At 37.4% G+C, this 26,878-nt stretch overlaps 2 protein-coding genes across 2 annotated transcripts; both read left to right on the top strand.

The window, feature by feature from the left end:
• LOC149002135 (protein NRT1/ PTR FAMILY 5.4-like) lies at nucleotides 1-4,376 on the top strand. Its single transcript, XM_089138658.1, has 4 exons — nucleotides 1-76; nucleotides 191-408; nucleotides 2,348-2,847; nucleotides 3,509-4,376. The coding sequence occupies exons 1-4, from the start codon at nucleotides 1-3 to the stop codon at nucleotides 4,374-4,376; spliced, it is 1,662 nt and encodes a 553-aa protein (XP_088994784.1).
• Nucleotides 4,377-15,510: 11,134 nt separating this feature from the next.
• On the top strand, nucleotides 15,511-18,032 carry LOC149002134 (protein NRT1/ PTR FAMILY 5.4-like). Its single transcript, XM_089137809.1, has 4 exons — nucleotides 15,511-15,598; nucleotides 15,700-15,917; nucleotides 16,090-16,589; nucleotides 17,116-18,032. Exons 1-4 carry the CDS (start codon nucleotides 15,523-15,525, stop codon nucleotides 17,978-17,980), a joined length of 1,659 nt encoding a protein of 552 aa, XP_088993935.1. The 5' UTR covers nucleotides 15,511-15,522; the 3' UTR covers nucleotides 17,981-18,032.
• Nucleotides 18,033-26,878: the final 8,846 nt, after the last annotated feature.

Genomic DNA, 26,878 nt, shown 5'->3' with positions numbered 1-26,878 from the left:
ATGGAATCAAAGAACTCTGCGCAACAACAAAGGTACCACTCCAGAGGAGGATGGAGATCAGCCGTCTTCATCATCTGTATGTCTTCCGATCCTCTCATCATCTCCAGTTCTTAAACCTTGAATCATAAACTTACTTTTAAGTAGTTATTTTTGGGCTTCTACTGATCTAGCTGATATGTTCTTGTTATAGTGATTGAAGTTGCAGAGAGATTTGCATATTTTGGTATGGCAGTCAATCTCATCACCTACCTAACTTATGTCTTGAATGAGCCCACTGCAACGGCAGCCAAGAACTTTAATATCTGGGCTGGCATCTCCACTCTACTTACTTTAGTAGGAGGGTTTGTGGCGGATTCCTACTTGGGTCGTTTCAGAACCATACTCTTCTCTTCTTTCATTTATATCACGGTGCGTTCACTTGTTTGAGAAATATTCTGAGTTACTTATTTCTTTGCTTGAGAATTAAAATAAAATATAAATGACCACAAAACGTTTTTCTAAAAAATTAGTAAAATTTTTGGTATAAATGTACGTAGATATTTGTTGCTTTTTTCATTATTTTTTTTAAATTATTTATATCTTTTCTATGAATATTTAACGGTATTTTTGGAAGAAAAAAAATATAGACATGTTCTATGAGTTGATGCTTTTATAATGGTTTTAGTATGATAAGTTTTTCTTGTTTGAAAATTAACATAAAATAAAATAAGCAGATGATCTTCTCTATATTTTAAACCATCTCTATTCAATTCTCAAAAAAATCAGATAGCTCTCTTTTTTTTTCCTTTTTTTTTTTCTTTTCTTGGGTGTGGGGGGAAATGGGACCAATATCAAGTAAATTTCCTTGTAGATGTGTGATATGTGTTTCAACATCACATCAAATGGTGAAAATCTATTTACAGGTCACATCAATCAACTCTTTAATGTGACTTATCAATGGATTTCAACCATTTGATGCGATGTTGGGACACATGTTACAAATCTATAAGGAAATGGATGGTCCATTTCTGACAATGAAATGGACCTGATAAATTTCAGGAGGGAATGGGGGGTGTTGTCTTACTAGACATGATGCTATTTGGTTCTTAATAACAATTAGTAAAGCTTACCAGAAGATAGAGGTGCAAGTTTGGTTTTGATGGTCTGAACACACCTTGAGTGTCCTGAGCTTGAACAAGGATCGGACTCAAGATTCGAGCCCTAATGGTTGGGTCAGGGCCGAGACAAGGTGACGCTGATTAGGGTCAAAGTTAAGGTTGAGCGTTTAACTACTACCAACCTGACCATACCTTCTCAAAGATTATTTTTTGGCAAAAGTAGGGCAACAACATGGAATATGTATTGTTTAACTAGACCAACGCTGCCAGGTCATGGTCAAAGGTCAAGGCCTGGCTAGGGTACTAAGATTCAAGGTCAGGTTCCGAAAACCTAATCAGACCCCGATGAGCCATACAAGAAGAAAATGGAGAAGACAAACGAGCACAAGACAACGAAGTTTACATGGTTCACCCAATGGCTACATTCACAATTAAATTTTGTGATGGTTTCATTATAAAAAGGGAGAAGCATATGACATCCATAAATGTTTTTTTCTTTCCAAATTCAAATAAACGAGTGATGTATTTATAACAAATCAGAAAGAAACACATAATCCATGAAATTATCAGAATACCCTTATCCATAGGAGTCCCAAGAATAACTTCTTGGTAGTTTGGGGGGCCACAACTGTCGGCCAAAAATCTCAACTTTTTGAGAACGGTGCAACACCATTGACAATGCGTTCATAGTTTTTTCATGATCTTGGTGCATTTAGAGGTCGAAACAAATCCTAGAATATTTTGCCTTGACAAAATCAATCTTCACAAAACCTATAATATTGCTTAGATTATACCTTTGAAGCTAAGAGGACTGCCAAACAACTTGGAGAATACGCTATTGGTGGATTAATTATTTACTATATTTGCCATTTATTGCTCTATTTTCTATATTTGGAATGACAAGAATTCTATAATTTTTTTGTCAAAAATATAAAGAAGTACTAGGTTGACTCAATTGGCAATTATCAATACTGTTACAGACTTCTATTTTTGAGATGATTTCCAAAGCAAAAGGAATGTAGAACTTGTTTTTGATTTGACCAAATCAAGTAAATCTCAACCCATATTTCTATGAAAATGACCTACCATTTGCAATCTCTACTCTTCACCCCCTCCATCCCCCACAAAATACATAGTTTAAGGAAGTATTCATTGTACATTAGCATAACATTATACGTTAATCCTTCATCATGGTTGTGATTTTATTTATTTTATTCTATTTAATAATAATTTCTTTTCTTGGGTTACAGGGATTAATATTATTAACCCTATCAGTTTCAGTAGTTCCGGACAGATTCCGGCAACCTATTTTCTTCTTGTCTCTATACATTATAGCAATTGGGCAAGGTGGATACAGACCATGTGTGCAAGCATTCGGAGCAGATCAATTTGATGAGGACAAACTAGAAGAAAAGAAAACCAAGAGCTCCTTCTTCAATTGGTGGTTTTTTGGGATATCTACAGGTGCAGTTGCATCAAACCTACTAGTGGTTTATCTCGAAGACAAAGTGGGATGGGCAGTTGGGTTTGGAGTTACAGCAGCTACTATGGGAATGGCAATAATTGTGTTCTTATTAGCACGGAAATTGTACAGACAACAGGATCCCCGTGGGAGTCCCTTGACAGACGTGGTTCAGGTGTTTGTTGCAGCAATTCGTAAGCGAAACTTGCCTTTCGGGGAGCACAGTGATGGTTTGGCCATGGAGGTTAAGGGTAGCGGCCGCAACCTTGCACCGACCAAACAGTTCAGGTAAGGAACTAAGGAATAGGGTATGGCTATTATGAAAAAGGAAATTTTCAACGTTATCCCTGAGTTACCCCTAAAACTAATGTCATCCCCTAAGTTAGCCAATATATTAATTACTAAGGCTATTAGTCTCGGTTAATTTGTATCTCTATTTTCAAAATTACCCCACATCCTAAGAGAGGAAGATGGAGAAGAAGAATAAAAGATATATATAGATGAGAATAGAAATCATATATAGGGTCTGCAGCGAGCGAAGTTCAGCGGAGATTGGAATGTGAGCATCTTCGGGCGATATGACTTCGTCTCCTACTCCACCGCCATTGATTCATTGCTCCATCAAAGTTTAAGCAAGAATAGAAGTAGAAGAACTGTTGCATATGGTAGAGGCAGATAAGTTGAGCATAGGCTCTTTTTAGTTCTAGGGTATTATGGTCTTTTTGAAAAGTTTAACTTGCTTACATTAGCAATTAATTTTTATTTCCTATCTTGACGATGATATATTTTTCCTCTCCATTAGGGGTTGATTGATAGTTTAGGTAATTCAGAAGATGACATTAATTTTAAGGAGTAATTCAGGGTGACGTTGAAAATCCATTTTGTGAAACAGATAAAAGTGATCCATAAACACCTTTTTAGTATGGATTTTGTCATCTTATAATTGCAGGTTTTTGGACAAGGCGACCATTGTTGATGACACTGATCGGTTGGGTAAGTTCAAAAACAGTTGGAGACTATGTTCAGTAACTCAAGTTGAAGAAGTAAAGCTTCTTATCCGTTTACTTCCTATTTGGTTTAGTTGCTTGATGTTTGGCATCGTCTATGCTCAAATTACAACTTACTTCACCAAGCAAGGTGGCACAATGAATAGGAAAATTGGATCCAAGTTCCAATTTCCCCCTGCTTCACTTCTAGCGTTTTCAAGCCTTGTGATTATGTTTTTCCTTCCATTCTATGATCGAATTCTTGTTCCGGTTCTCCGTAAGTTCACTGGATTACCTTCTGGAATAACAATGCTTCAAAGGATCGGAATTGGGTTGTTCCTTTCAATAATTGGAATGGTGGTAGCAGCTTTAGTAGAGGCTAGAAGGCTTAAAATTGTTAGAGAGCATGGACTTGTTGATCTACCTAACGCAACTGTTCCAATGACTATTTGGTGGTTACTTCCACAGTACATGGTCTCGGGGCTTGCTGATGTCTTTACAATAGTTGGATTGCAAGAACTCTTTTATGATCAAATGCCAGATAGACTACACAGCCTGGGTACTGCAGTGGGGCTTAGCATCATGGGAGTTGGGAGTTTACTGAGCAGTGTTGTTGTGTCCATTGTTCAGTCGATCAGCTTAAGATATGGAGAATCTTGGCTGAAGAGCAACCTTAATGGAGCACACCTTGATTACTATTACTGGGTTCTAGCAGGGTTGAGCACAATCTGGTTTTGTTCTTATGTTCTTGTGGCCACTTTTTTCATTTACAAGAAAATTGATTATGTTGAAGGGGAAGCTGCTACAGGGGAGGATCTCAATCGTCTCTAACTGGTTGATATTATTCAGTCAAAGACGAAGTCAAGATCCACTATACTTCTATTATGTAAATCTTAGCATCAATGGAGAATCATGATTCGTATTTATATTGACAATTATACGTTCCATGATACAAGATATTTAAGATTCTGGCAGCTTGACACTACGTGGCTTCAACCCTAGTCTGAATCTACTAAGGTTGTCGAGCCAAATTAACACCATACACTCTCTCCTCATTACTAATCAAGACAAGAACAAGAAGAAACCATAATATGTTGTAAATTTAGTAATGGTTAATTAAAATAAAAAAGGATGGGTTATAGATCATTTACCTTAGCGATTTTGACTGCAATGGATCTAGATACAGGAGTGTCTTTTTGTGTTCCATTTCCCTTGATTTGTCTTTCGTACTCTTTAGATTATTTACACGCTTCCAAATCGACGAACTACACTAATGGAGATTCGTTATAACGAATTTTTTTTTTTTCTTTCAGTCAGCTATTTGGGATTCCATCCCTCTATTTATAATATTTTCTCTTAATCCTAATTCCTTAATTAGAGTTTTACTTGGACTCAACTAAGTGAGGAAAAGCAATATCAGAGTTCTACTTAGACTCAACTAAATATAGGAGTAGTCATCTTGGACTACGTAACCGTTTTGCCACCACTTCTTGCTAAAATTGTAGTGGAACCCACCCAGTACGATTAACATCTCCCACTTGCCACAAGGTGGCGGAGTTATCCAAATGCTCTCATGAACTCTAATCCTTTCAATGCAGAAATGGAACGTGCAACCTAAGATATGTATCTAGGGTAGGAGTGCTATATCAAGTCTTCATTAACAAACATAGCACATCACTCGAAATTATCTTATTATACCTAAGTAATTCAATTATACCCAATTCCACACTCTCGATCCCTCATAGTGAGCAATGTAAATTATCCTCATATGATGTACTCATGACTTTGTCACATGACAAGTTGCTTGGGCAATGAGTCACATCGCTATTGGGTATAGAATGAAAATTTTCCCATAGCCCTCATGCCATTTAGATTATCCCCAATTGCTTTCCCAGTCATGCTTGTGAAACCGCATCAGAGAGATACTACGGAACATGCTCAAGTAGCATCATTGGGTGTCCTCTTCGTGGCATAGTCTAAGGTGAAGGTTACGAGCAAGATCAACAAAACGTGATCCTGATGGCTCATATAGTGACAAAGCAGGGATCCATTCAATCACTCTCATCATTAGTCGAGTTTAGCACATGCAACAAACATGCATGCTATGGAGTAACTCCCATTGATATGAGCATTGTCACAAAAGAAAAAAACGTCATACGAATCTTGGTTCAATCTCTACCTAAATCGCCTAATCTTATTATTTGAAAATCAATAGTTCAAGCACCAATTATAAAAAATTCACATTCATCTACAACACAAACAACATGGAATTGTGATGATCGGTTAGACCATTGAGGTCTCATCTTAGTACCAACTAAGGCGTCTGGCATTGGTTTGAAAGCCCCCTAAAACCTTACAAACCCATAGGCTCATATTGCTCGCTATACACAAGCTCCAAGGCCAATTTCCAGTGTGAGTGGGTCAATTCAATACTTGGTGTCTAGTGATATCTTTATAAAAATATACTAACTCACTCATCATAAACATGCGTCAAATATGCACATAAAAGAAAATTGATTTCATTTTGTCCAAAAGAAGATGTCTTAAAGAAAAGAAAATAGGAGAAAACATCATCCACGTCCAAGACCCAGACTCAAACATGTAGTAGGAACACATGCCTTAGTATAGGCTTAGTCAATGGGTCAGCCACCATGTTGGATGTGGAGATGTGCTTTAAAACAACTTCTCCTTTTGCAATCGTATTTTAGACAAAGTGGTAACGAATCTCTATGTGTTTGGCTTTTCCATGGAACTTAGCATCCTTAAAAAAAGCCAAAGCTGCCGTACAATTAGTGTGTAGCAGCACCACGTCATCTGCATGTGAGAATAGGTTGAGACTTCTCAAGAATCTTCTAAGCCAAACTGCCTCTTGAATAGCTGTTGATCACACAACATACACAGCCTCCATCGTGGACAAAGCAATGCATGTTTGCTTCTTACTGCTTCAAGAAACAACTTCACCTCTAAGGATAAAAACTTAACATGAGATAGACTTTCACTTGTCCTGATCGCTACCCCAATCAACATCACTGTAACCTCTCAACCTCAAATCTAAACCACTAAATGTGAGCATAAGATTTGTCGACCCATGAAGATAACGGAAAATCCTTTTTACTGCCTGTCGATGGGTAAGTCCTGGGTTACTCTGGTAACAACTAACCATCCCAACAGCATAGCAGATATTTGTGTGCTAACACATCATCGTGTACATCAAATTGCCAACTGCAGAAGCATAGGGAACTCTTGACATTTCATTTTTATCTTCTTCAATCTTAGGGCATTTATCTAGGCTCAGTCTGCACGTTTTGTCCATTGGTGTGTCAATGGGCTTGAAGTTTTGCATGTAGAATCATTTAAGGACTTTCTCTAAGTAAGTTTGTTGAGACAAACCAAGAAAATTCTTTGAGTGATTCCTCACTATCTTGATGCCTAACACAAAATTGGCTTCGCCCATGTCCTGTATCTCAAATGTGGAGGACAACCACTCTTTAGTGGCGACAATCATGTCAATGTCATTCCCTGCTAAAATGATATCATTGATATATAAAGGGAGAACTAAGAATCCTATCTTGGACTCTTTATATACACACAATGGTCTTCTTCAATTACATCCAAGCCATTCGAAGTTATGGCATGATGAAATTTAAAATACCATTGTTTGGATGCTTGTTTGAGGCCATATATGGAACGTTGAAGGTGGCAAACTTTGCGCTCATGCCCCTTGGACTCAAAACCCACTGGTTGATCCATACAGATCTCTTCGTCCAGTTCTCTGTTGAGAAATGTCTTTTTAACGTTCATTTGAAAGAGTTATAGATCTAGTCTCACCACAATGGATAATATAAGGTGAATGGATGCTATCCTCACCACAGGGGGGAATGTCTCATCATAGTCCACACCCTCTCTTTGGGTGTAGCCTTTCGCCACAAGTCGTGCCTTATATTTGTCAATTGATCCATTGGCCTTACGCTTAACCTTAAGAACCCATTTGTTCCCAATAGTTTTGCAATTAGGTGGAGGATCAACTAATTCCCAGACTTTGTTCTTTTTCAAAGAACTCAACGCATCTTCTATAGCAGCCAACATTTATCCTTAGCATGTGATGATAGCGCTTCCTTTAGGGATGTTGGCTCCTCCTCATTAGCTAGGCACACAAAAGGGCATCCCCTTCAATCTCAAATCAACGACGAGGAATATGTTCTCTTGTGCTTCTGCACACATTGAGATCACAATGATTTTATGGGTGAATCCTCACTAGGTACACTCCCACTAGGTTCACAGTCTACATTCACTCCGTGCACTATGACCAGTATCTTTTCTGATGACTACATGATATGTTCTATCCCCACCGTCGTCAAGAGGATTTGGTATGTTGTGATCCTCCTCCATCTCATAGAGGTCAAGATCTTTATGTGCATTAGACAAACTAGGATAATCTTCCGCTAAAAATTCGATGTCTCATGGCTCAATCTCAGTCATATCTCCACTAGGGTGTTCACCATGCATAACATATCCGTTAGAGCAATTAGAATACCTCACAAAGAAGCATTTCTAAGCTCTAGGTCCTAACTTCTTGTACTTATGGGAAGGGGTGTTAACATACCCAACACAACCCCATGGTCATAAATGTCCTAGAGCAAGCTTTGTACCTTTCCATAGCTCATAGGGTGTGGACAATATTGATTGAGATGGTACTCTATTCAAAATACAGGCTACAGTCTGAAGTGCATCTCTCCAAAAACTAATTTGGAGGTTTGCATGCGCTATCATGGACCTAACCATGTCTAATATAGTTCTATTCCTTTTTTTCTACAACATCATTTTGTTGCGGAGTGCTAGGAATAGTCAATTGTCTCACAATTTTTTTTTCTTCACACAATTCTTTAAATTGTTAAGATAAATATTTGCGTCCACTATTAGTTCGCAGAATTTTTAGATTTCTGCCTAATTGATTCTCAACATTTGTCACAAAGTGTTTGAAGGAATCTAACGTTCATGACAATTAACGATCAAATAAATGTTACCATATCACGAATGATCATCTATAAAAGTGATAAAATATGAGGCTTTATGTCTTGCCTTAACATTCATGGGTCCACAAATGTCAGAGTGTAATAATTCTAATGGTTGAGTTGATCTGGGTGCCTTTCTAAAAGGCTTTCGATGAGCCTTTCCATCCAAAAAAGGTTTACATATGGACAAGTCTTCCTTAGCGAGTGATCCTAAAAGGCCGACTCTAGCTAGCCATGACATCCTATCCTTCCCAATGTGGCCTAATCTAAAATGCAATTTACAGATTCCATATTACTATCAACAATTAAAGAAGAAGAATTAGAGATAACTGGAATCAAATTGAATTTAAAAAATCAATTTTCAAGAATGCAGTGGCCCCATATGGCCCCATCAAATAACAAATCCAAAGCACTGTTGAAAAAATTGAAAGAATATAAAAAAACTAAAGTGTTGAAATAGAAACTAAATTATGCATCATGTCTAGTGCATAGAGTACATCATGGAGGGTCAACGTGTGGCCCGTTTGTAAGCTAAGTTGGACTGTTCCAATGCCTTGAACTTCAATATTAGTGCCATTTCCCATATAGAACCTATGCATTCCTAGTGACACCTTTCAATAATTTAGGAAACTGCCTCTTTCCAATGTAATGTTCCTGATTGCTCCTATATCAACAATACAATCTGACTGTGTTGGGGCAACATGCGTACTCACAAAGGTACAAGGAAGTGTACCATCTTTGACTTAGTGCAATCACGAGCAAAATGTCCCTTCTTTTGGCTGCGATAGCACGTTACTTTGGACATGTCTTTCTTACCCCCATGTTTCTGTTTGACTATTCTTCCCCTAGGTGCCAAGTTCATGCTACCTTTCTGATTTTCTCTTTTAAGTCCTTTACATTTGAACCATTTTTCCTTATGTGTACTTGCCTGAGCAACAAGAGCAGTTATGTGAGTCGCCTCTTGGCATTTACTTTCATCTCAAGGTGCTGAGCTAGATTAACATACGTCTTGATGCTCTCAAGGTGATCAAGTACTTGTTTTATTGGTGTCCAAGAATCAGGAAGGGTCCTAATCAAGGCCTGGATCCGTTGTTCATCAGAATAGTCATGTCGAACATCTCTTAATTTGTGAACCATTTCATTGATAGTTCGGATGTGCTCAGACATTTTATGTTTGGGGTCCATTCGATACATCTCTAATTTGAGGATCATACCTTGTAATCTGGTTGCGGGTGTACCACCAAAAGCACACTTTAGCTTGTCCCATGTGGACTTAGCTGTAGGGAAACCCTCATATTCCCCTTGTAGGTCATCTTGCATGGTACTTAGCATGAGAAACTACTCACTTGGTCTTTTTTAACCCAAGCATCATACAAATCCTTATCTCTACAAGACTGGGCAATCTCTCTTCCTAAGGGGGGATTGATCGGTTTAGCTATTTTCGTGGTAAGATGCTATAGGAAATCTTGGTCATTAAGGTAGCATTGGACTTTCCGTTACCACTTCTCATAGTTCTCATGACCGAGAAGTTTTTCACCCATGAGTAGGTCAACGATCATAGTTTTAGAAGCCATCTAGACTACATCAAAATGAAAAAAGACAGAAAATATTTTTCACCACTTATTTGAACTTTACCAAATTCAAAAAAGTATGTTGATAAAATCAAACACGTACTACTATTTTGGGTTTTTTTAATTGTTTGATAAATTAAAAAAAAAAAAAAAAAAAAAGGTATGTTGGGCTTTTAATAATTAAAGATAATTTGGGTTTTAACTTTTAACTATGATGTTTTGGTTTTTAATAATTATTTTAATTGAGGGTAATTTAGTATTTTTATTGTTAGGCTGATTACTGTAATTTAGGGTTTAAAATATAAAATATTTTTAGTTAAGGGTAGTTTGGGGTTTTAGAAAAATATTTAACGGTAAAAGTTAAATTTAACCGAGAAAGTTAACAGAGGGGAGGTGTTTGATATATTTGCTAGGTAAGAGGGCAGGTAAGTGATATTATCCAACTAAGAGGGGGTGTAAGTGCTATTTGTCCAGCTAAGAGGGGAGGTAAGTGATATTTGCACAAAACAAATTTTATGCAATAGCATAAATAGATTCAATCATAAGTAATTCTAGTGGAGGGTGAGCTTCAATGCTTTAAGGTTTTGAAAACTGCCAATAGCATGGGCTCAAACCCTACAAGAGACATTTTTTTTTTTAATTTAGAAAAAATCTAAAATAAGAAAAAGAAAGTGGTACACAAAACCTCGGGCTTATTAAATCCTGTTGGGAACAAGTAGAGTAGCTCAGAAAAAAAAAAATAGGGGTGGTGACAAAACCCTGGTTTAGGGATTAGTAAGGATTCTAGCTTTTGTTTCGAAGCATAACTGCATAAGCAAAGTGTATGCGATGGACTCTACATCACCCCTACAATTCATCTTCATTCCAAATGTTAATCGTAAGAAAAAAAATTTTGTTCCGTCAACTACTCAGTTGGACAAAAAAATATTTACGAAATACTGATTAACAATTAAATTTGCATATAACAGATCGAGTAGAAGTTAGGCAATTGGTCATAAATAAAATCAGACACTCAATCATATCAATGGAGAGAGAGAGAGAGAGAGAGAGAGAGAGAGAGAGAGAGAGAGAGAGAGAGAAACAATGTTAATTAAAATCATAAAGGATTGATTCTAGATCATTTACCTTAATGATCTTGACTACAATGGATCTAAGCACAGGAGGTGCCTCTTTGTGTTCTATTTCCCTTGATTTGCCTTGTGTACTCTAGAGGTTATTTACATACTTCAAAATTGACAAACCACAATAATTGAGGTTTAGGATAGCTTCTCTCCAAAGAGAATTCACAAAGCAAAGCAGAGTTTTTTTCTTTTTTAGTCATCTATTTGGTATTTCATCCCTCTATTTATAATACTTTCCCTTAACCCTAATTCTTTGATTAAAGTTTTACTTAGACTCAACTAAGTGAGGGAAAGCAATATCAAAATCCTTCTTAGACTCAACTAAATAGAGGAGTAGTCATCTTGGACTATGTAATTATTTTGCCACCACCTCCGGCGCAAATTGTAGTGGGAACCACCCACTACGATTAATGGTAGCTCTACACCTGATATAAGAAACATGAAAGAATGCAAATGCAAGTTCTAAAGGAGAGAGAAAAAAATTATACATAAATAATGCTTACACATGATGACTCAAGCCTATTACCACAAAACCACTAAAGAAAATTAATTTGTCCCAGACTAAGATACCACATTTACCGCTTCATCCCAGTTTGTTGTAGGAAAAACTATACTCAAAATCCTTCTCTTCTGGCTTTAACTTTGGCCTTAACTTGGTAGAGAAAAAATAAAGAAAAAAGAGACATGAATGAAAGTTCCCCTCTTTATTAAGAGTGAAGCAAGCAAAAATTGAAGAAAATAAGTTGTTTCTTGGCCATTTGTTAAAAGATATGTTATAGTCTTGAGATGTATGGTAGAACTTTGATGGAATCTTAAGATTATGCTAGGAAAAGTAGGGAATTGTTATCTTCTAAATTTCTCATCCAACGGTTCTTCATAAGTTCTAGTCCATAAATGTGATGCTTGGCTACTCAAAATCTTATGGTCTGCTTTTACTTCTAAATAATCTCCAAAGTTTCTTAAATCCAATCTACGAGCTGCAAAATATCAAAATTTAGGGGTGCAAGTTTGGCTTTGGTGGCCCTGTCCCGCACTGAGCCCTAAAAGGGCCTAGGCTCAAGATTTTGGCCTTGAGGATGGGTTAGGACCAAGAGTGGGCCTTGGATTACCGTTTGTCCCGAACACCCTAGCTCGACTTGTCCCTAACACCCCAGCTCGACTTGTCCCTAACTTTTTACCCTGATTATGGATTAAAGCAATCAAATCGTATGTAGTATAATCGCTTTAATGAATAACTATTAAAGGAATGGTACAAAAATAACTCAATTTTCCATTGTATCTTTATTAAAAGGTATAGATTTAACTTTGTTATAATAAATGTATAGTTGATGATTTAAATATATCAGAATTCTTGAAAAGGTTCCAAAAGCAATAGATTATTTAAATAATTTAAAATTAAAGATCTTTGAAAGACAAAGTTTTGTGTTAGCTTACAAGTTAAGCATTTAATGAATTAAATATTTGTTCATTAATTAACTTATAAAGAAAATTTTGATGTGATTTTACATGAGTAAAGTACATATATTGAGTACCTCGATAATTATGGGATCTCTTAATATAAAGAAAGATCAATTTCAACCCCATAAAAATAATGAATAATTTCTAGATCCTAGATTATCATATATAAGTGCAGTGAGACACTGATATATCTTGTTAATAATACACAATTAGATATAGTATTTTCTATAAGTATATTAACAAGATTTAATCCTTCTCCAACATGAAGAACTAGAATGGTATTAAGCATATTTTTCGATACTTTCGAGGTACTCTTGACATGGAGTTATTTATTCAAATGAATGTGGAATCAACTTACTAATTATGTAGATGCATGATATTTATCTAATCCACAAAAAACTAAATCTCAAATAGGCTATTTATTAACAAGTGAAAGTAGCATAAATAATAGCAATTCATGAAACAAGTTGAGAATGCGCTTAGTTAAATTATCGACCCAATACATTCAAGAAACATGCAATTTTTCATTAGGAAAAAAAAAAGGATTCTAATAATATTATATGAAAATAATAATGGATGCATAGCTCAATTAAAGGAATGATACATCAAGGAGATATAATAAAATATATTTCGCCAAAATTATTCTTCACTCATGATCTTCAACAAAATGGTGAAATCAATATTCAATGAATTCCTTCAAGTGATAATTTAACAAATTTATTTATTGAAATATTGTCTACTTCAAATTTTAAGAAGCTGGTGTATGAGATTGAGATGTGCAGACTCAAACATATTTAATGATGTTATCATCAGGAGAGTCATTGTCCCTTCACCAAGGTTTTGTCCCACTAGATTTTCCTGGTAAAATTTTTAACGAGACAGCTAGTAAGACATATTAATTAGATATGTATAGATTTTTTCATTCACTAAAATTTTTTCCCTCAAAGTTTTTTCTTATTAAGGTTTTAATAAGATACATTATTTATTGATGAATATCCTAGGAGGAGTGTTGTAAATAATATTGATTGTGGATGTTCATCACCTCTAAAAAGAAAATACCAACATATATAACTTCTAAATGAATATCTCAACTACTTCAACTTGCAATCTTGGTGATTCACATTCTCATATTAATTAAATATTACAACAATCTATCATTCCATATCAAGAACATCTTATTATGTGCAAGAATCATATATTATATGGATAATTATTTTTTCCCCCCTGTAGTTTGATTTTATTACTAATAAAACCCTTTCTTTACGAATTACTGTTGCCCCCCTTCCTTATAACGGTGTTAAGTAGTCGTTAAGTTTGAATATATAATGTCTAATTTGCTCTTCATTAAAATTAAAAAATCAAAAGATGATGCTACCCAATTTAAAAAAACTAGATTAAATGTCAATTTTACCCAAAACTTCATTTATTTTGAATTAATGAAATGGGCAAAATTCAAATCCGATTTGGTTTCCCACCTTCATTAAACTTCATTTATTTTGAATTAAATAAATGGGCAAAATCCAAATCGGATTTGGTTTCCCGCCTTCACTAAGCTTCATTTATTTTGAATTAAAGAAATGGGCAAAATCCAAATCCGATTTGGTTTTTCACCTTCGCTAAACTTCATTTATTTTGAATTAATTTATTTTGAATAAAAGAAATCATGAAAATCCAAATTCAATTTGGTTTTCCATCTTCACTAAATTTCATTTATTCTGAAAATATTTTAGGTGATATTCACTTTTCAATTTGAGTTGAATTTGATTTTTCTTCTTCTTCGGTTTCTATTTGAGTTTTATTCAATCATTCTTTCTTTATTTTGTAGTTTTTCTTTTAGAATAAAACGGATTATAACAGTTAATTATGAGTACTACTAAAACTTACAAAATGATAAATAAGTAAAGAGATAAGTATAAGGGTATTTTGGGGTTTTTGAGAAAATATAAAGATGCCACATCATCAATAAATTAACAGAACTTAACGGTAGGGGGGCAATAGTAATTGTAGACAAAGTTAAATGTTGAATTAGTAATTTTGAAAAGTATAGGAAATATAGCAGTAATAAAATCAAAGTACAGGAGTGCAATAATAGTTATCCCTATATTATATTTTCTTTTCCGCTAATATTTTCATATCAATGAAGATGCTACTTCTACTATAAATATGTAGTTCAGTTAGAAAAATCATCAAAAAAGAGGTCTTGAGTTTGATTATTCTTGTCTTAATTTTTTTCTTTTCTTTAATATTTCTTCTAAAGAAAAATTGCATTTTTTCACTGATCTACCAATAGCATGAGCCCATTTCATCAACACGGTATCCATATCAATTACCTAGCGATACGATACAAAACAAAACGTTACAGATTATAACAAACCTCGCATACCAGTACATGTGAACCGATTTTTTGTGGTGAAGTGTAAACCATTCAATTCTCTTTAGCTAACTTTTTGCCAGCTTTCTGGAATTGATTTCCTATGGTCCTTAAAGCTTATTAGCCAGCTGAACGCAACCGGTCTCAGTTACAGTTCCACTTGTAAAACCACCATTACAACTAATCCACAGATGTCGTAAAGGTTTTTTATGGATTTTCTTGTTCCTGATGAGGCGTAAATTCATGCATCTCTTTGTCCTTTTCCACCTTTAAAGCTCTCCCTGCATCTACTACCAGATTATGTAATCAATACAGTGATCGGAAATTCCAAGTCTCAGATTTTTTCTGGTTATGGATGGACAGATATTTCTTGATTCTGTCAAATTTAGTTGGGTATGAAAACCTCTAGCTGATCTTCAACATTCGATCTCAAAAGAAACAAAAATGGAAGCAGATCTCTCCATGCAGCAACAAAGAAACTCCTCCAAGGGAGGATGGAGTTCAGCCATCTTCATCATCTGTAAGTCTCTTTCATCATCGTCGTCATGATCTTCAGTTCTTAGACCTTAAACCATGGTTGAAGTTGTTTTCTCGAATGTGTTTATCAATATCTTGCTACAGGGGTTGAAGTTGCAGAGAGGTTTGCTTATTATGGCATGTCAAGCAACCTCATCACCTACCTAACTAATGTTCTGAAAGAGCCCACTGCAACGGCGGCCAAAAACGTGAACATCTGGACTGGGATTGCCACTCTCCTTCCTTTAGTAGGAGCTTTCATAGCGGATTCCTACTTGGGTCGTTTCAACACAATACTCCTCGCTTCTTTGCTTTATGTCAAGGTGATTTGCATGCACTTTCTTTTTCCACTTAATATTTTAGACAATAAGAAAAGAAATTGTTTCCCCTAATTCTTTCTTGTGATCCAAGGTTTTCACAAATTTGAAGTGATTTTTAGCATAATTTTATAACTGATCATTGACCATGCTTATAGTTTTATTGTGTGGGTTACAGGGGCTAGCTATGTTAACCCTTACAGTTTCAATTCTTCCGGAAAGATTCCGGCAGCTGTTCTTCTTCATCTCTTTATATACAATAGCAATTGGTCAAGGTGGGCACAAGCCATGTGTGCAAGCATTTGGAGCAGATCAATTTGATGAAGACAAACCAGATGAAAAGAAAGCCAAGAGCTCCTTCTTCAATTGGTGGTATTTTGGGATATGCAGTGGTGGAATTGCAGCAGCCCTGGTGGTGATTTATCTCCAAGATAATGTGGGTTGGGCAATTGGATTTGGAATTCCAGCAATTGCCATGGGAATAGCACTTGTCGTATTCTTATTAGGGCGGAAATTTTATAGGCAACATGTTCCCAAAGGAAGTCCATTCACTCAGGTGGTACAGGTGTTTGTTGCAGCAATTCGTAAGCGCAAATTGCCCCTCATGGATTCTAATGGTGGCTTGGCCATGAATGTTAAAAAGACCGGCCGCAATCTCGCGCCAACCAAACAGTTCAGGTGAGGAACTAAGGATTAAGGAATAGGTGTAATGGAAAATAGAATACTCTTGTTTATCATTTGCAACAAAGAACACTAGTTTTGTTGCCCCTCAGTTGGTTTCGGCCGTCAGATCGAGATCTCGGTCGAACTTTTGGTATTGACAAAATCTCGACCGTTGAAAATCAGTGGTCGAGATTTTGACCGAGATCTCGATCCAACGGCCCAAGTTGTATCGCTTAACAGTTCAGTGCTTTAATGGCGTGAACAAAGTCCTTGAAAAAGAAATAGAATCCTTGGTGTTTGAATCCTCTAGCTATAGATGAAGATGAATTTTTCATACCCACGGTTGGATTGTTGACCTCTGTCAAATCTCAATGCAATATCTTCTTATTTTAGTAGAGGTAATTAATAATGTTAAGTTCTATTTTAGTTAGTTTCTAAGAAGAAAAAAAAAAATCTTACTTATGTGGGTTGGAGAAAGTCGGTAGAGGATCTCAATTCAATCCTTGTAGTCTTCCCATCTTAAAAATTATGCAACATGCAGGTTCTTGGACAAGGCAACCATTGTTGACGATACTGATCGGTTAAGTGACTTCAAAAACAATTGGAGACTTTGCTCAGTAACTCAAGTTGAAGAAGTGAAGCTTCTTATCCGTTTACTTCCTATTTGGTTCAGTTGCTTGATGTATGCACTGATGTTTGCTCAAGTTGGGACTTTCTTCACCAAACAAGGTAGCACAATGAACAGAAAAATTGGATCCAACTTCGAGATACCTCCAGCATCCCTTATAGTATCTGGGGCCCTTGTGATTATGTTCTTCCTACCGTGCTATGACCAAATTCTTGTTCCAGTCGCACGAAAATTCACCGGGTTACCATCTGGAATCACAATGCTTCAAAGGATTGGAGGCGGGATGTTTCTTTCGATAATTGGAATGGTGATAGCAGCTTTAGTAGAGGCTAGAAGGCTTAGAATAGCCAGTGAGCATGGGCTTGTTGATCTACCTAAGGTTGTTGTGCCAATGTCCATTTGGTGGCTACTTCCACAGTACATGATTTGGGGACTTGCTGATGTCTTCGCTGTTGTAGGATTGCAAGAACTCTTCTATGATCAGATGCCAGATAGTTTGCGCAGCCTGGGTGCTGCAGCTTGGCTTAGCATCATGGGTGTTGGCAGTTTATTAAGCAGTGTTGTTATGTCCATTGTACAATCAATTAGCTCTAGACATGGAGAACCTTGGTTGGGGAACAATCTTAATAGAGCTCACCTAGACTACTATTACTGGGTTCTGGTAGGGTTGAGCACACTCTGGTTTTGTGCATATGTTCTTGTGGCCAAATTTTTCATTTACAAGAAAATTGATGGTGGCGGAGGTGCTGCTATAGAGGAGGAACTCGTGGCTATGTAACTTGTTTGGGTCATTTAAGGGCTGTATTAGTAGGGTTTTTTTATTTTTTTATTTTTTTATTTTTTTTTGTCTTAGGGAATTTTTGTAGTTATATATATATATATTCATAATCACTTCCAGCATAGATGACGCCCTTCTTTATTTGACTGTTGCACTACAATTGCTTGAGAGATCTGGGCTGTTTCAGTATATGGAGAGAATATAGAACAATCTAGGTAGCATTCCTTCCAGCAATTAATATGCAAGTTTTTGAATCTATAATAAAAAGCGAGCGGGGATAGATATATTTCCGTTGTAGTCATTCATGTAATCTTTCAGCTATTTCATTTGCACCCTTCTTTTTTATTTTGATATGCAAAGAGTTCAGAGGTAAAGAGTAAAGAGTCAGGTTTCAATCCAGAGACAACTTCAGCATTCAACCTGTTGCCTTTGTAAGTACCAGCTATTTGATAATCCATCAAGAAAATTTATTTTTGATGTTGATGTTTGTTGCGTCAAGAGACAGAAAAATTGACCGAAAACCCTTGGACAAAAATTATTGGTTTCTAGTGACTTTTGCAATAGAAATTATAACTCATGAAAATTTCTGCTTTGAGACTCCTTTGACACAGCAAGTTGTTGTTGCATCTCTTTTTTCGAAGCAAAATTTGGCTGTAGGTTGGTTTTAAGTGAAATAGTTTTAGAGAAATGTATTCATGGAATTTAGCATCCTAAACATAAAAACCCTATTAAAAGTCTCTTGTGTTGAGATAGAATAGTTGATGAAACACTAGGCCCAGACTTTGTTAAAGGGATGTCTATTTTCTTATCTATCTTCAGTTACCACGATAAAATGTCTGCTAATACTATTTCTTATTCCAGAAACAAGCATTATCAAAAGTCTATAAAAGTGTTTTTGCTTCCAAAAACACTCAAAACTACTTATGATGTTTCTCAAAGTAAAATTAAACACTTAATGGATTATCAAACGAATCCTAAATCAGTCAACCTGGTGTCCCAAAAGCCTTAGACAATTGCAGTTTGCCGTGCAAGATCACACTGTAGACCACACTGTTTATTACATGCACTCTGAGAACCAAACAACCACAGCTTCAAACTCATCATGGCTTGGTGATACAAACAAACATACACGTCATGTGTATCAAGAGCCAAAAGATGCTGGACATTTCACAAATGGTAAAAACAAAGCTATCTGAACTCAGTTTTTGTTTTGCCAACAATTGCCACTGTTCATTTGTTTCCAGGATCAAGCTAAACAAGAATGAGCCACGCTGTGGGGAAGAACTTTCATTAACTTATCCTTTTATCATTTTGTATATGATGATTTCGGGGCTTGCTGATGTCTCTGCAATAGTTGGATGGCAAGAACTTTTTTATGATCAAATATGCTAGGTAGATTCTGCAGTCTGGTGATTGCAGTGTAGTTTAGCATCATGGGAGTTGAGAGTCTATTGAGCAGTGTTTTATATCCATTGTTCAAGCAATTAGCTCAAGATATGGAGAACCCTGGCAGAAGAGCAATCTTAATGGAGCACACCTTGATTACTAGCTAGTAGTGGGTTCTAGCAGGGTTTAGCACCATCTGGTTAGTTCTGTTGAAAGTAATAATAGTTGAGGAGAACAAGAGAGAAGAAGAGAGAGAGAGAGAGAGACATTGAGGAGAGAGAGACACTTAGTGTGCGTGTGAGGGAGCACAAAAATAATATTCACATTAATTTACAATGATTTAGTACATAGCTTCATATAAAACACAGTTCTTTTTAGTGTTCTTGGAGTCCTTCTCTGTAGGGTTCTAGGAGCCTTGTGGCTGTGGTGCTAGGACTCTTGTGTTTGAGATTACATAAAATATTGATTAGCAATTTGTACAAATCAATGTAAACTCTCCTTTGGGTTGCCTAGTTTCTTTGTGAGTACCAATTTTAGAGTTCTTTTTGTATGTAATAACTGGTGTTTAAGGACTTCTATCAGCAGTAGAATTCTTGGAAGTTTGATTTGTGGAACTTCTAACAGCAATGGAACTGTCACATCCACCCAGCCGGTACCCTACCTGGCATACCTGAGTGGGTGATCTACAACCCCGAAGATCAAGTATCGAGGTAATCAACCTCCCACATAGACAATAACATAATCATGAACGTAAATAATCAATGTGTGCCAAAGGTGGTATGTTAAAGCGGTTAAAGACCCAACTTCCCTAGGGGAGGTCTTGGGTTTGCACCCACTCGGTGGCATTAATATAAAAGCTCACCCCCTGAGGAAGTAAATCGTGGTGCGCGCAAGCTGGCCCGGATGAACCTCAGTTCCAAAAAATAGACTTCATCAATGACGCTCGGCTCCCACTCCACAGTAGGGCTAATCTTCATGGTTGCCAACACCTTGCGCGAAGATGCTATATGATATGAAACACATAAATAGCAGGAATTCAAAGCAACGTAAGATGCTATATGATATGAAACACATGATGCATTATGATTCTAACTCTATGTATGCTGGTCTCTATTGGCAGACATGCTTTAAGTCATAGCACCATACTTCTTTAGGAAGGACTCATCACACAACGCCTTTTAGTAGTGGGTCCGGCATCCTTCGGGACATTCCATGGATGGGGGTTAAGTCACCGCTCTCTCACATCACCATTGGTCTAAGTACTGGCGCATGTTAGGGTCAAAGCCTAGCCAAATGCAAGTCTCCTACTTAGTTACATCAAGTCAGATCCAGATATGTCCATTCCTCGCCCTTGGCGATCCTTTCTAGTATCCTTCACACTAGAGTCCTCATAGTCCCTGACTACGAACTTATCAACCCTATTGGTTATCCACATATGATAAACGGGAAGCTCTCACATCCCCTCAAGGGTTGGTTACCGGTCTTGAGCTCCCGTGAGCCCAAGTCTATCCATATGCAACCCTACCAATAAATGGCCTCTTTCGAGTATCCACAATGTGATCCATGTCCTCTCACGGATTGGTTACCGGTCTTGAGCGCCCATGAATCCCCATTGCTACCACGGGTAGTTCGGTCTCAATATCCCTCCGATTAGGGTCTGACATAACAGGACATCTTAGCCAAACACTACTAGACAACCCTAAATATGTCATCCAACAGTTTAGGAAGGTGTCCAAAGGGCATCTCCGGAAACATCCCATAATATTCCCGTAGTTGCCCAAGGACAGAAGTGTCAAAAGGACACCTCCCCTTTCCAAACCAGCATACTTAATCATTCACAAACATAAATCCATCGTATCACATATATGGTAACTTCTTATATGGCAAGAAATCAATAACAACATCCAACTTGTATATAATTGGTAAGTAAATCATACATGAATCAATTAGCATAAACAAGTAATGCTACTGTAATCAAGGTAGTTGCATTAGTAGTATATCAGTGTAAGAATCTAATTAAGGAAATAAACCAAAGAGATTCAAATATAGAAACTAGATTCATACAATCTATGTAATTAAGGAAATAACCATCCTTACCTTATATAACTCACAAAGGATCTTGGGGAAATCAAGTAAGATCTTGTCTAAACTTGGAAAGAAAGTCCTAAACAAGTGTATATAACATATCAGGAAAGATACCTAAAAGGAAGGAAATCAAATCATCCAAAACAGACCAAATATGAGGTTGCTGTCCTCATTGGTCGATGGATTGGTCTACTGCCTCAATCGACCAATGAGTCGACCAACAGAGACAGTGGCCTTCAAAATCAGAGATTTTTTAATACAAAACCGAATTTGGTGGTTCAAAAGGGTACCAAACAAGAGGGAAACTACAAGGATAGTATGCTAGTATATAGAGGACTTCAAAACTCTATAATATCAAGTCTTCAAGTTACAAATTAAGAAACAAAAAGTTACCATAATTAGATCAATCATGGTTCTTGAAGAATTCATAGCAAAAATCATGTGGACGAGAAACTATAGGATGATGGATCAATAATATGATAAAGGATTCATGAAAAGCATGCATAGATTCTCTAGAGAAATAGATCTAAGACTGTAGAACATCAATCTAAATAAGGAAAGAGAATTGATACATGTTTTCCTTCAAAAGCGAGTGATGATCTTGATAAAGATCATCCACCAAGCTTTAGATCCTTAGGAAAAGAGAGGGAATGAGTAAAGAGATAGTTGCAATAGAGATGCAAAATCATCTCTACTGTCCTCAATCAGAAAAGGAAAGAAAAGTAATGGAGAATCAAAGACGAAACATAGAAGAGGATGATCACATACCTTTTTGTGTAATTGCAAGAGATTTGAAGAAGATCCGTCAAGAGAATCACCAAGGATGCAAGGGAGATGACTTGCAGAGGGCTCTGGTTCGTTCCAAAGAGTTTGGAGGCAGAAAATACGAAGTAGACTTTAGATTGGACTTAAATAGAGCAAGCAAAGACCTAATCAGCAAATCAGATCACATTGGTCGATTGATTGGTCAACTCGCCCAGTCGACCAATGAGTCGACCAATCAGGACAACAAGTCCAAAACAGGGAAATGAAGGCTCAGATCAAATCCAAATATAAAGGGGTTTTGCACACACACCAAGTGACTTACCTAGTAGGTAGAAATGCCTTCGAACCAAGTTAGAGAGTACTCCAAGTCCATCAACTAGTTCCTTTTTCATCAGGGTGCAGTTTCCATAAATGGAACACTGTCATCAACACTCATAGATTCTAAGCCAAACACCAAGTCTTCCACTGGGATGGCCCATAGTTGACTTCTTGCCTTACTTTGGGTTGTCGGACCTACAAATAACATGGTTTCCACGTCAAGGTTAGGGTTGGGTTTCACAGGAACTCTTGGAAGCAATCCTAGCCGCATATGCTTAAGATGAAGTGGCAAATAGGATGTTGGTTGATTTTCAAGATATATCTCTAATACGCCCCCTCAAACTCAAGGGAGGTGAAGTGACCTTGAGGTTGGCCAGTAAGGTGTTGAAATGTGGAGTAGATAATGGCTTGGTGAAGATATCAACTAGCTGATCCTTAGTAGATAGGAAACAAACATGAAGATCTCCTTTGGCAACCTTATCACAAACAAATTGGAAGTCAATCTCTAGATGTTTGGTATGAGCATGAAAGACAGGATGTGGAATGAGATAGGTGGCACCAATATTATCACACCAAAGTACGAAGCAGGCACTGAGGAATATATGAAGCTCATGAAGTAGAGATTGTAGCCAAGTGAGCTCAGCCGCGGCATTGGCAAGAGCTCGATATTCAGACTCTGTACTGGAGCGAGCAACAGTGGATTGTTTTCGAGAACTCCAAGAGACGATGTTGGGCTCCAGAGGGACAACATAACCACTGGTAGACTTACGAACATCAAGTCATCCAGCCCAATCAGCATCAAAAAAGGTGGTTAAAGTCATATTGGAGGATTTGTTGATGATGATTCCATGAGAGAGTGTACTCTTTAAGTACCTTAGAATCCTTTTGACAGTAGACCAATGCATAAACTGACAGACTTTGTTGACTACAAACTGTATGTCAAGACGAGTCATAGTAGCATACTATAGGGCCCCCACAATACTTTTGTATAATGTAGGATCAGCCATTAGCTCCCCCAAAAATTAGCTCAACTGGGTAGAGGGAGAAAATGATTGGTAACAGGCTTGCAATCAATCATGTTAGCCCTGTGAAGAAGGTCAGTAATATATTGCTATTGACAAAGGTGAAGACCATCAGGGAATAAAGAAACAGACATTCCAAGAAATTAATGGAGGGGACCAAGATCTTTGATGGAAAAGATAGAGACAATTGCAGTAATAAATTTTGATAGTAACATGTCAGAACTTCCAGTAACTATGATGTCATCCACATAAATTAAGATAAAAAGTGTTCTAGAAATACCATGATAAATGAAAAGAGAAGTGTCAATTTTAGATCCAACAAAACCAAATTCCAGTAGGAAGGAACTAAGACGATCAAACCAAGCACGAGGGGTCTGTTTGAGACCATGGAGATATCTGTGAAGGCGACAAACATAATCAGGATGAAGAGGGTCAGCAAACCCTAGTGGCTGTTTCATGTAGACTATTTCATTTAGAAAGCCATGGAGAAAGGCGTTTTGGATGTCAAGTTGGCGAAAAGGCCAAGAGTGGGAAACAACTAGAGAGAGAACCAAGAGGATAGTAGTGGGTTTGACAACAGGGCTAAAAGTTTCGTTGTAGTCAAGACCCTCTTGTTGATTGAACCCTTTTGCCACTAAGGGGGCTTTGTATCTTTCAATAGAACCATTAGCCTACCTTTTAGTTCGAAACAACCACTTGCAACCTATTAAATTTGTCTGAGGAGGAGGAGGGACAAGAGATCAAGTGCCATTCTTTATTAGGGCATTAAATTCATCATCCATAGCCATTCGCCAATGAGGGTATTTGTTGGCAGTAGTGAAAGAGGTAGGCTCAAGTTGGGTGTCATCAAAGATCGATGTAAGTAGGGCTTTAGGTGGATAGTGGTCTTTGGAGCGAATTACCATGGGATGAGTGTTAAGAGGAGTGGTTGGAGGAGGTGGGGAAGGAGATGGATGGTGAGGATCATAAAAGAGATCAATAACAAGATCTAAAGAAGGAGAAGAGGATAAGGATGAGGTGGAGGGGTGTGCCCAAGGGAAGAGTCGGGTGGGAGATGGGGAGGGGAGGCATGGAGCTCAAGGGGAGGGGACTCGGCCAAGGGTGTGGGTGGGGTTGGGGGGACCGGAGGAGGAGGTGATGGAGTAGGAGAAGGAAACACAGGAGGAGGGCCAAGAAGAGAAGGTAAAGGTGGTTGAGAGTGATGGATAATCGCAATAGGTGATGGATAGTGAAAGGGAAACTATTGTTCATCAAAAACAACATAGCGGGAAATTAGAAGTTTATTTAATTTAGGATTGAAGCAACGATACCCACAGTGATGAGGATTGTAACCAAGAAAAACATGCATGCTAGAGCAAAATCTAGCTTGTGTTTGTTATAAGGACGAAGGTAAGGGTAGCATGCACAACCAAAAACTTTTAAGGAGGCATAGTCTGGATGGACTATGAAGAGTTTGTAGTGGGGTGGTGAAACATTGCCCAAAACAGGGGTAGGAGTTCTATTTATAAGAAATACTGCAGTTTCAAAGGCATAGTTCCAAAATTTAATTGGGCAAAAAGAATAAGCTAACAAGGTAAAGCTAGTTTCAAAAACATGACGATGACGGCGCTCGACAACCCCATTTTTCTCATGAGTGTGAGGACAAGGGAGGTGATGATCAATCCCACAAGAAGTGAGAAAGGTAGACACAGGGCAATATTTGCCACCCTAATCACTCTGAAAGCATTTGATCTAGCTAGAAAATAATTTTTCAACAAGTAATTTAAACCATTGAAGAATCCCAATGACCTCAGATTTCAAATGCATAAGATACAACCAAGTGTACTAACTAAAGGCATCCACAAAAATAACATAGTACCGAAAACCATCAATAAAAGCAATAGGAGAGGGTCATACATCCGAATAAATCAAATCCAAAGGGGCTTTATAGACTGAAGTAGAAGAGGAGAAGGGGAGTTTACTACTATTTCCTTTTTGACAAGCATCACATAAAAGCTGAATTTTCTCAGAAGTAACAGGCATGGAACATTGTTTGCCCGAAATTCGGCGATATTTCGCCGGATTTCGGTAGTTTCGGGGAGGGGCGAAATATAACAATGGGCGAAAGCGACATATGTCAAAAGTCGCCGGAAATCACTGTTAAATCATCAATTTACCGGTGAACTAGCGAAATATAGGCGATTTTTGCCGACACTTCAACCCAAATCGCCGTTAAATCATCGATTTACCGGCGAACTAGCGAAATATAGGCAATTTTTGCCGACACTTCAACCCAAATCGCCGGAATTTGCTATTAATCCAAACTTTTACTCCTTCGTTTCTCTGTTTGTGGTGGTTGCCGTTGCCGTTGTCGATGGGGTGGAATGGGTGTTGCAGCGACGTGTTTGAGGATGGAATTCAAAGTACTGAATGAGGATTATACTGATTCGACTAAAAATGTGCAAATAGACGATTTGGTTAAATCGATGCACCGTTCGAATGGCTAAGCATAAACGATCTTCACTCATCAACAAACTGGTAAAGAAAGGAAAATGAGTTTGACGATCTGATATGATCTGAAATCGCCTCTGCAGATATCCTTAGGGTCGAGCTCTTTGCAAACAACACTCACTATTCGCCGTTTTGAATTTTTGCATAGTTGCAGAGAGTATTCACCGTTCGTCGTTCTGGATTTTTGCATAGTTGCAGAGAGTATCACCGTTCAACTTGAAATTGCAAGCAATATTTTAAGGTTTTTTATGCATAATTTCAATACAAATGATGATATTTCTCACCTTGAGTCAGGGCGACCGACAACACAATTACTTAATGGACACGAATTCACTTTTGAGACTTAAGATAAGACTGAAGCATGGTACGTGGAGACTTTTGAAACATTTTTTTTAGTCTGAATACCTATGCGGGGCCAAGGCCCAAGGGTCATAATTGAGAAATATCAGCGAACTTTCGGCGAAAGTTCGCCGATTCGCCAATTTCGCCAAGGTGCGAACCGGCGATTTTTGCCAAAAGTTCGCACCTTGGTAACAGGTAATCTAAATTGAGAAACAAGACGATGGACTAATTAAAGGCAAGATGGCCAAATCTAGAGTGCCACCGGGAGATAGAAGCACATTCACCAATGAAAGCTTGTGGAGAAAAGTTGCCTAAGGGCATCTGGTAAAGTCCATTCCTAATGGTTCTCTAGAGAAGACAAGTCCCTGTTGCTCAATCCTTCACATAAAACATGTCAGGATGAAACTCAAAGATAGCATTATTGTTACGAGTAAACTTGGAAACTGATAAAGGTTCTTTTGAATGGAGGGAACATGAAGAATGTTATTGA

The sequence above is a fragment of the Hakea prostrata genome, chromosome 10 (assembly GCF_041222555.1).
Source record: "Hakea prostrata isolate BN-2017 chromosome 10, UWA_Hpros_2, whole genome shotgun sequence".
NCBI classification, from domain to species: Eukaryota; Viridiplantae; Streptophyta; class Magnoliopsida; order Proteales; family Proteaceae; genus Hakea; species Hakea prostrata.
Note: the sequence above shows the minus strand (reverse complement) of the source record. Positions and strands in the feature narration are given on the sequence as shown.

What these genes read in the sequence shown, in the direction of transcription:
- LOC149002135 (XM_089138658.1), top strand. Translation starts at nt 1, where the DNA reads ATGGAATCAAAGAACTCTGCGCAACAACAAAGGTACCACTCCAGAGGA. An exon ending in CTTCTTTCATTTATATCACG is followed by an intron (nt 409 to 2,347) that starts GTGCGTTCACTT and finishes CTTGGGTTACAG; the next exon opens with GGATTAATATTATTAACCCT. An exon ending in GCACCGACCAAACAGTTCAG is followed by an intron (nt 2,848 to 3,508) that starts GTAAGGAACTAA and finishes TTATAATTGCAG; the next exon opens with GTTTTTGGACAAGGCGACCA.
- LOC149002134 (XM_089137809.1), top strand. Translation starts at nt 15,523, where the DNA reads ATGGAAGCAGATCTCTCCATGCAGCAACAAAGAAACTCCTCCAAGGGA. An exon ending in TTCAGCCATCTTCATCATCT is followed by an intron (nt 15,599 to 15,699) that starts GTAAGTCTCTTT and finishes ATCTTGCTACAG; the next exon opens with GGGTTGAAGTTGCAGAGAGG. An exon ending in CTTCTTTGCTTTATGTCAAG is followed by an intron (nt 15,918 to 16,089) that starts GTGATTTGCATG and finishes TGTGGGTTACAG; the next exon opens with GGGCTAGCTATGTTAACCCT.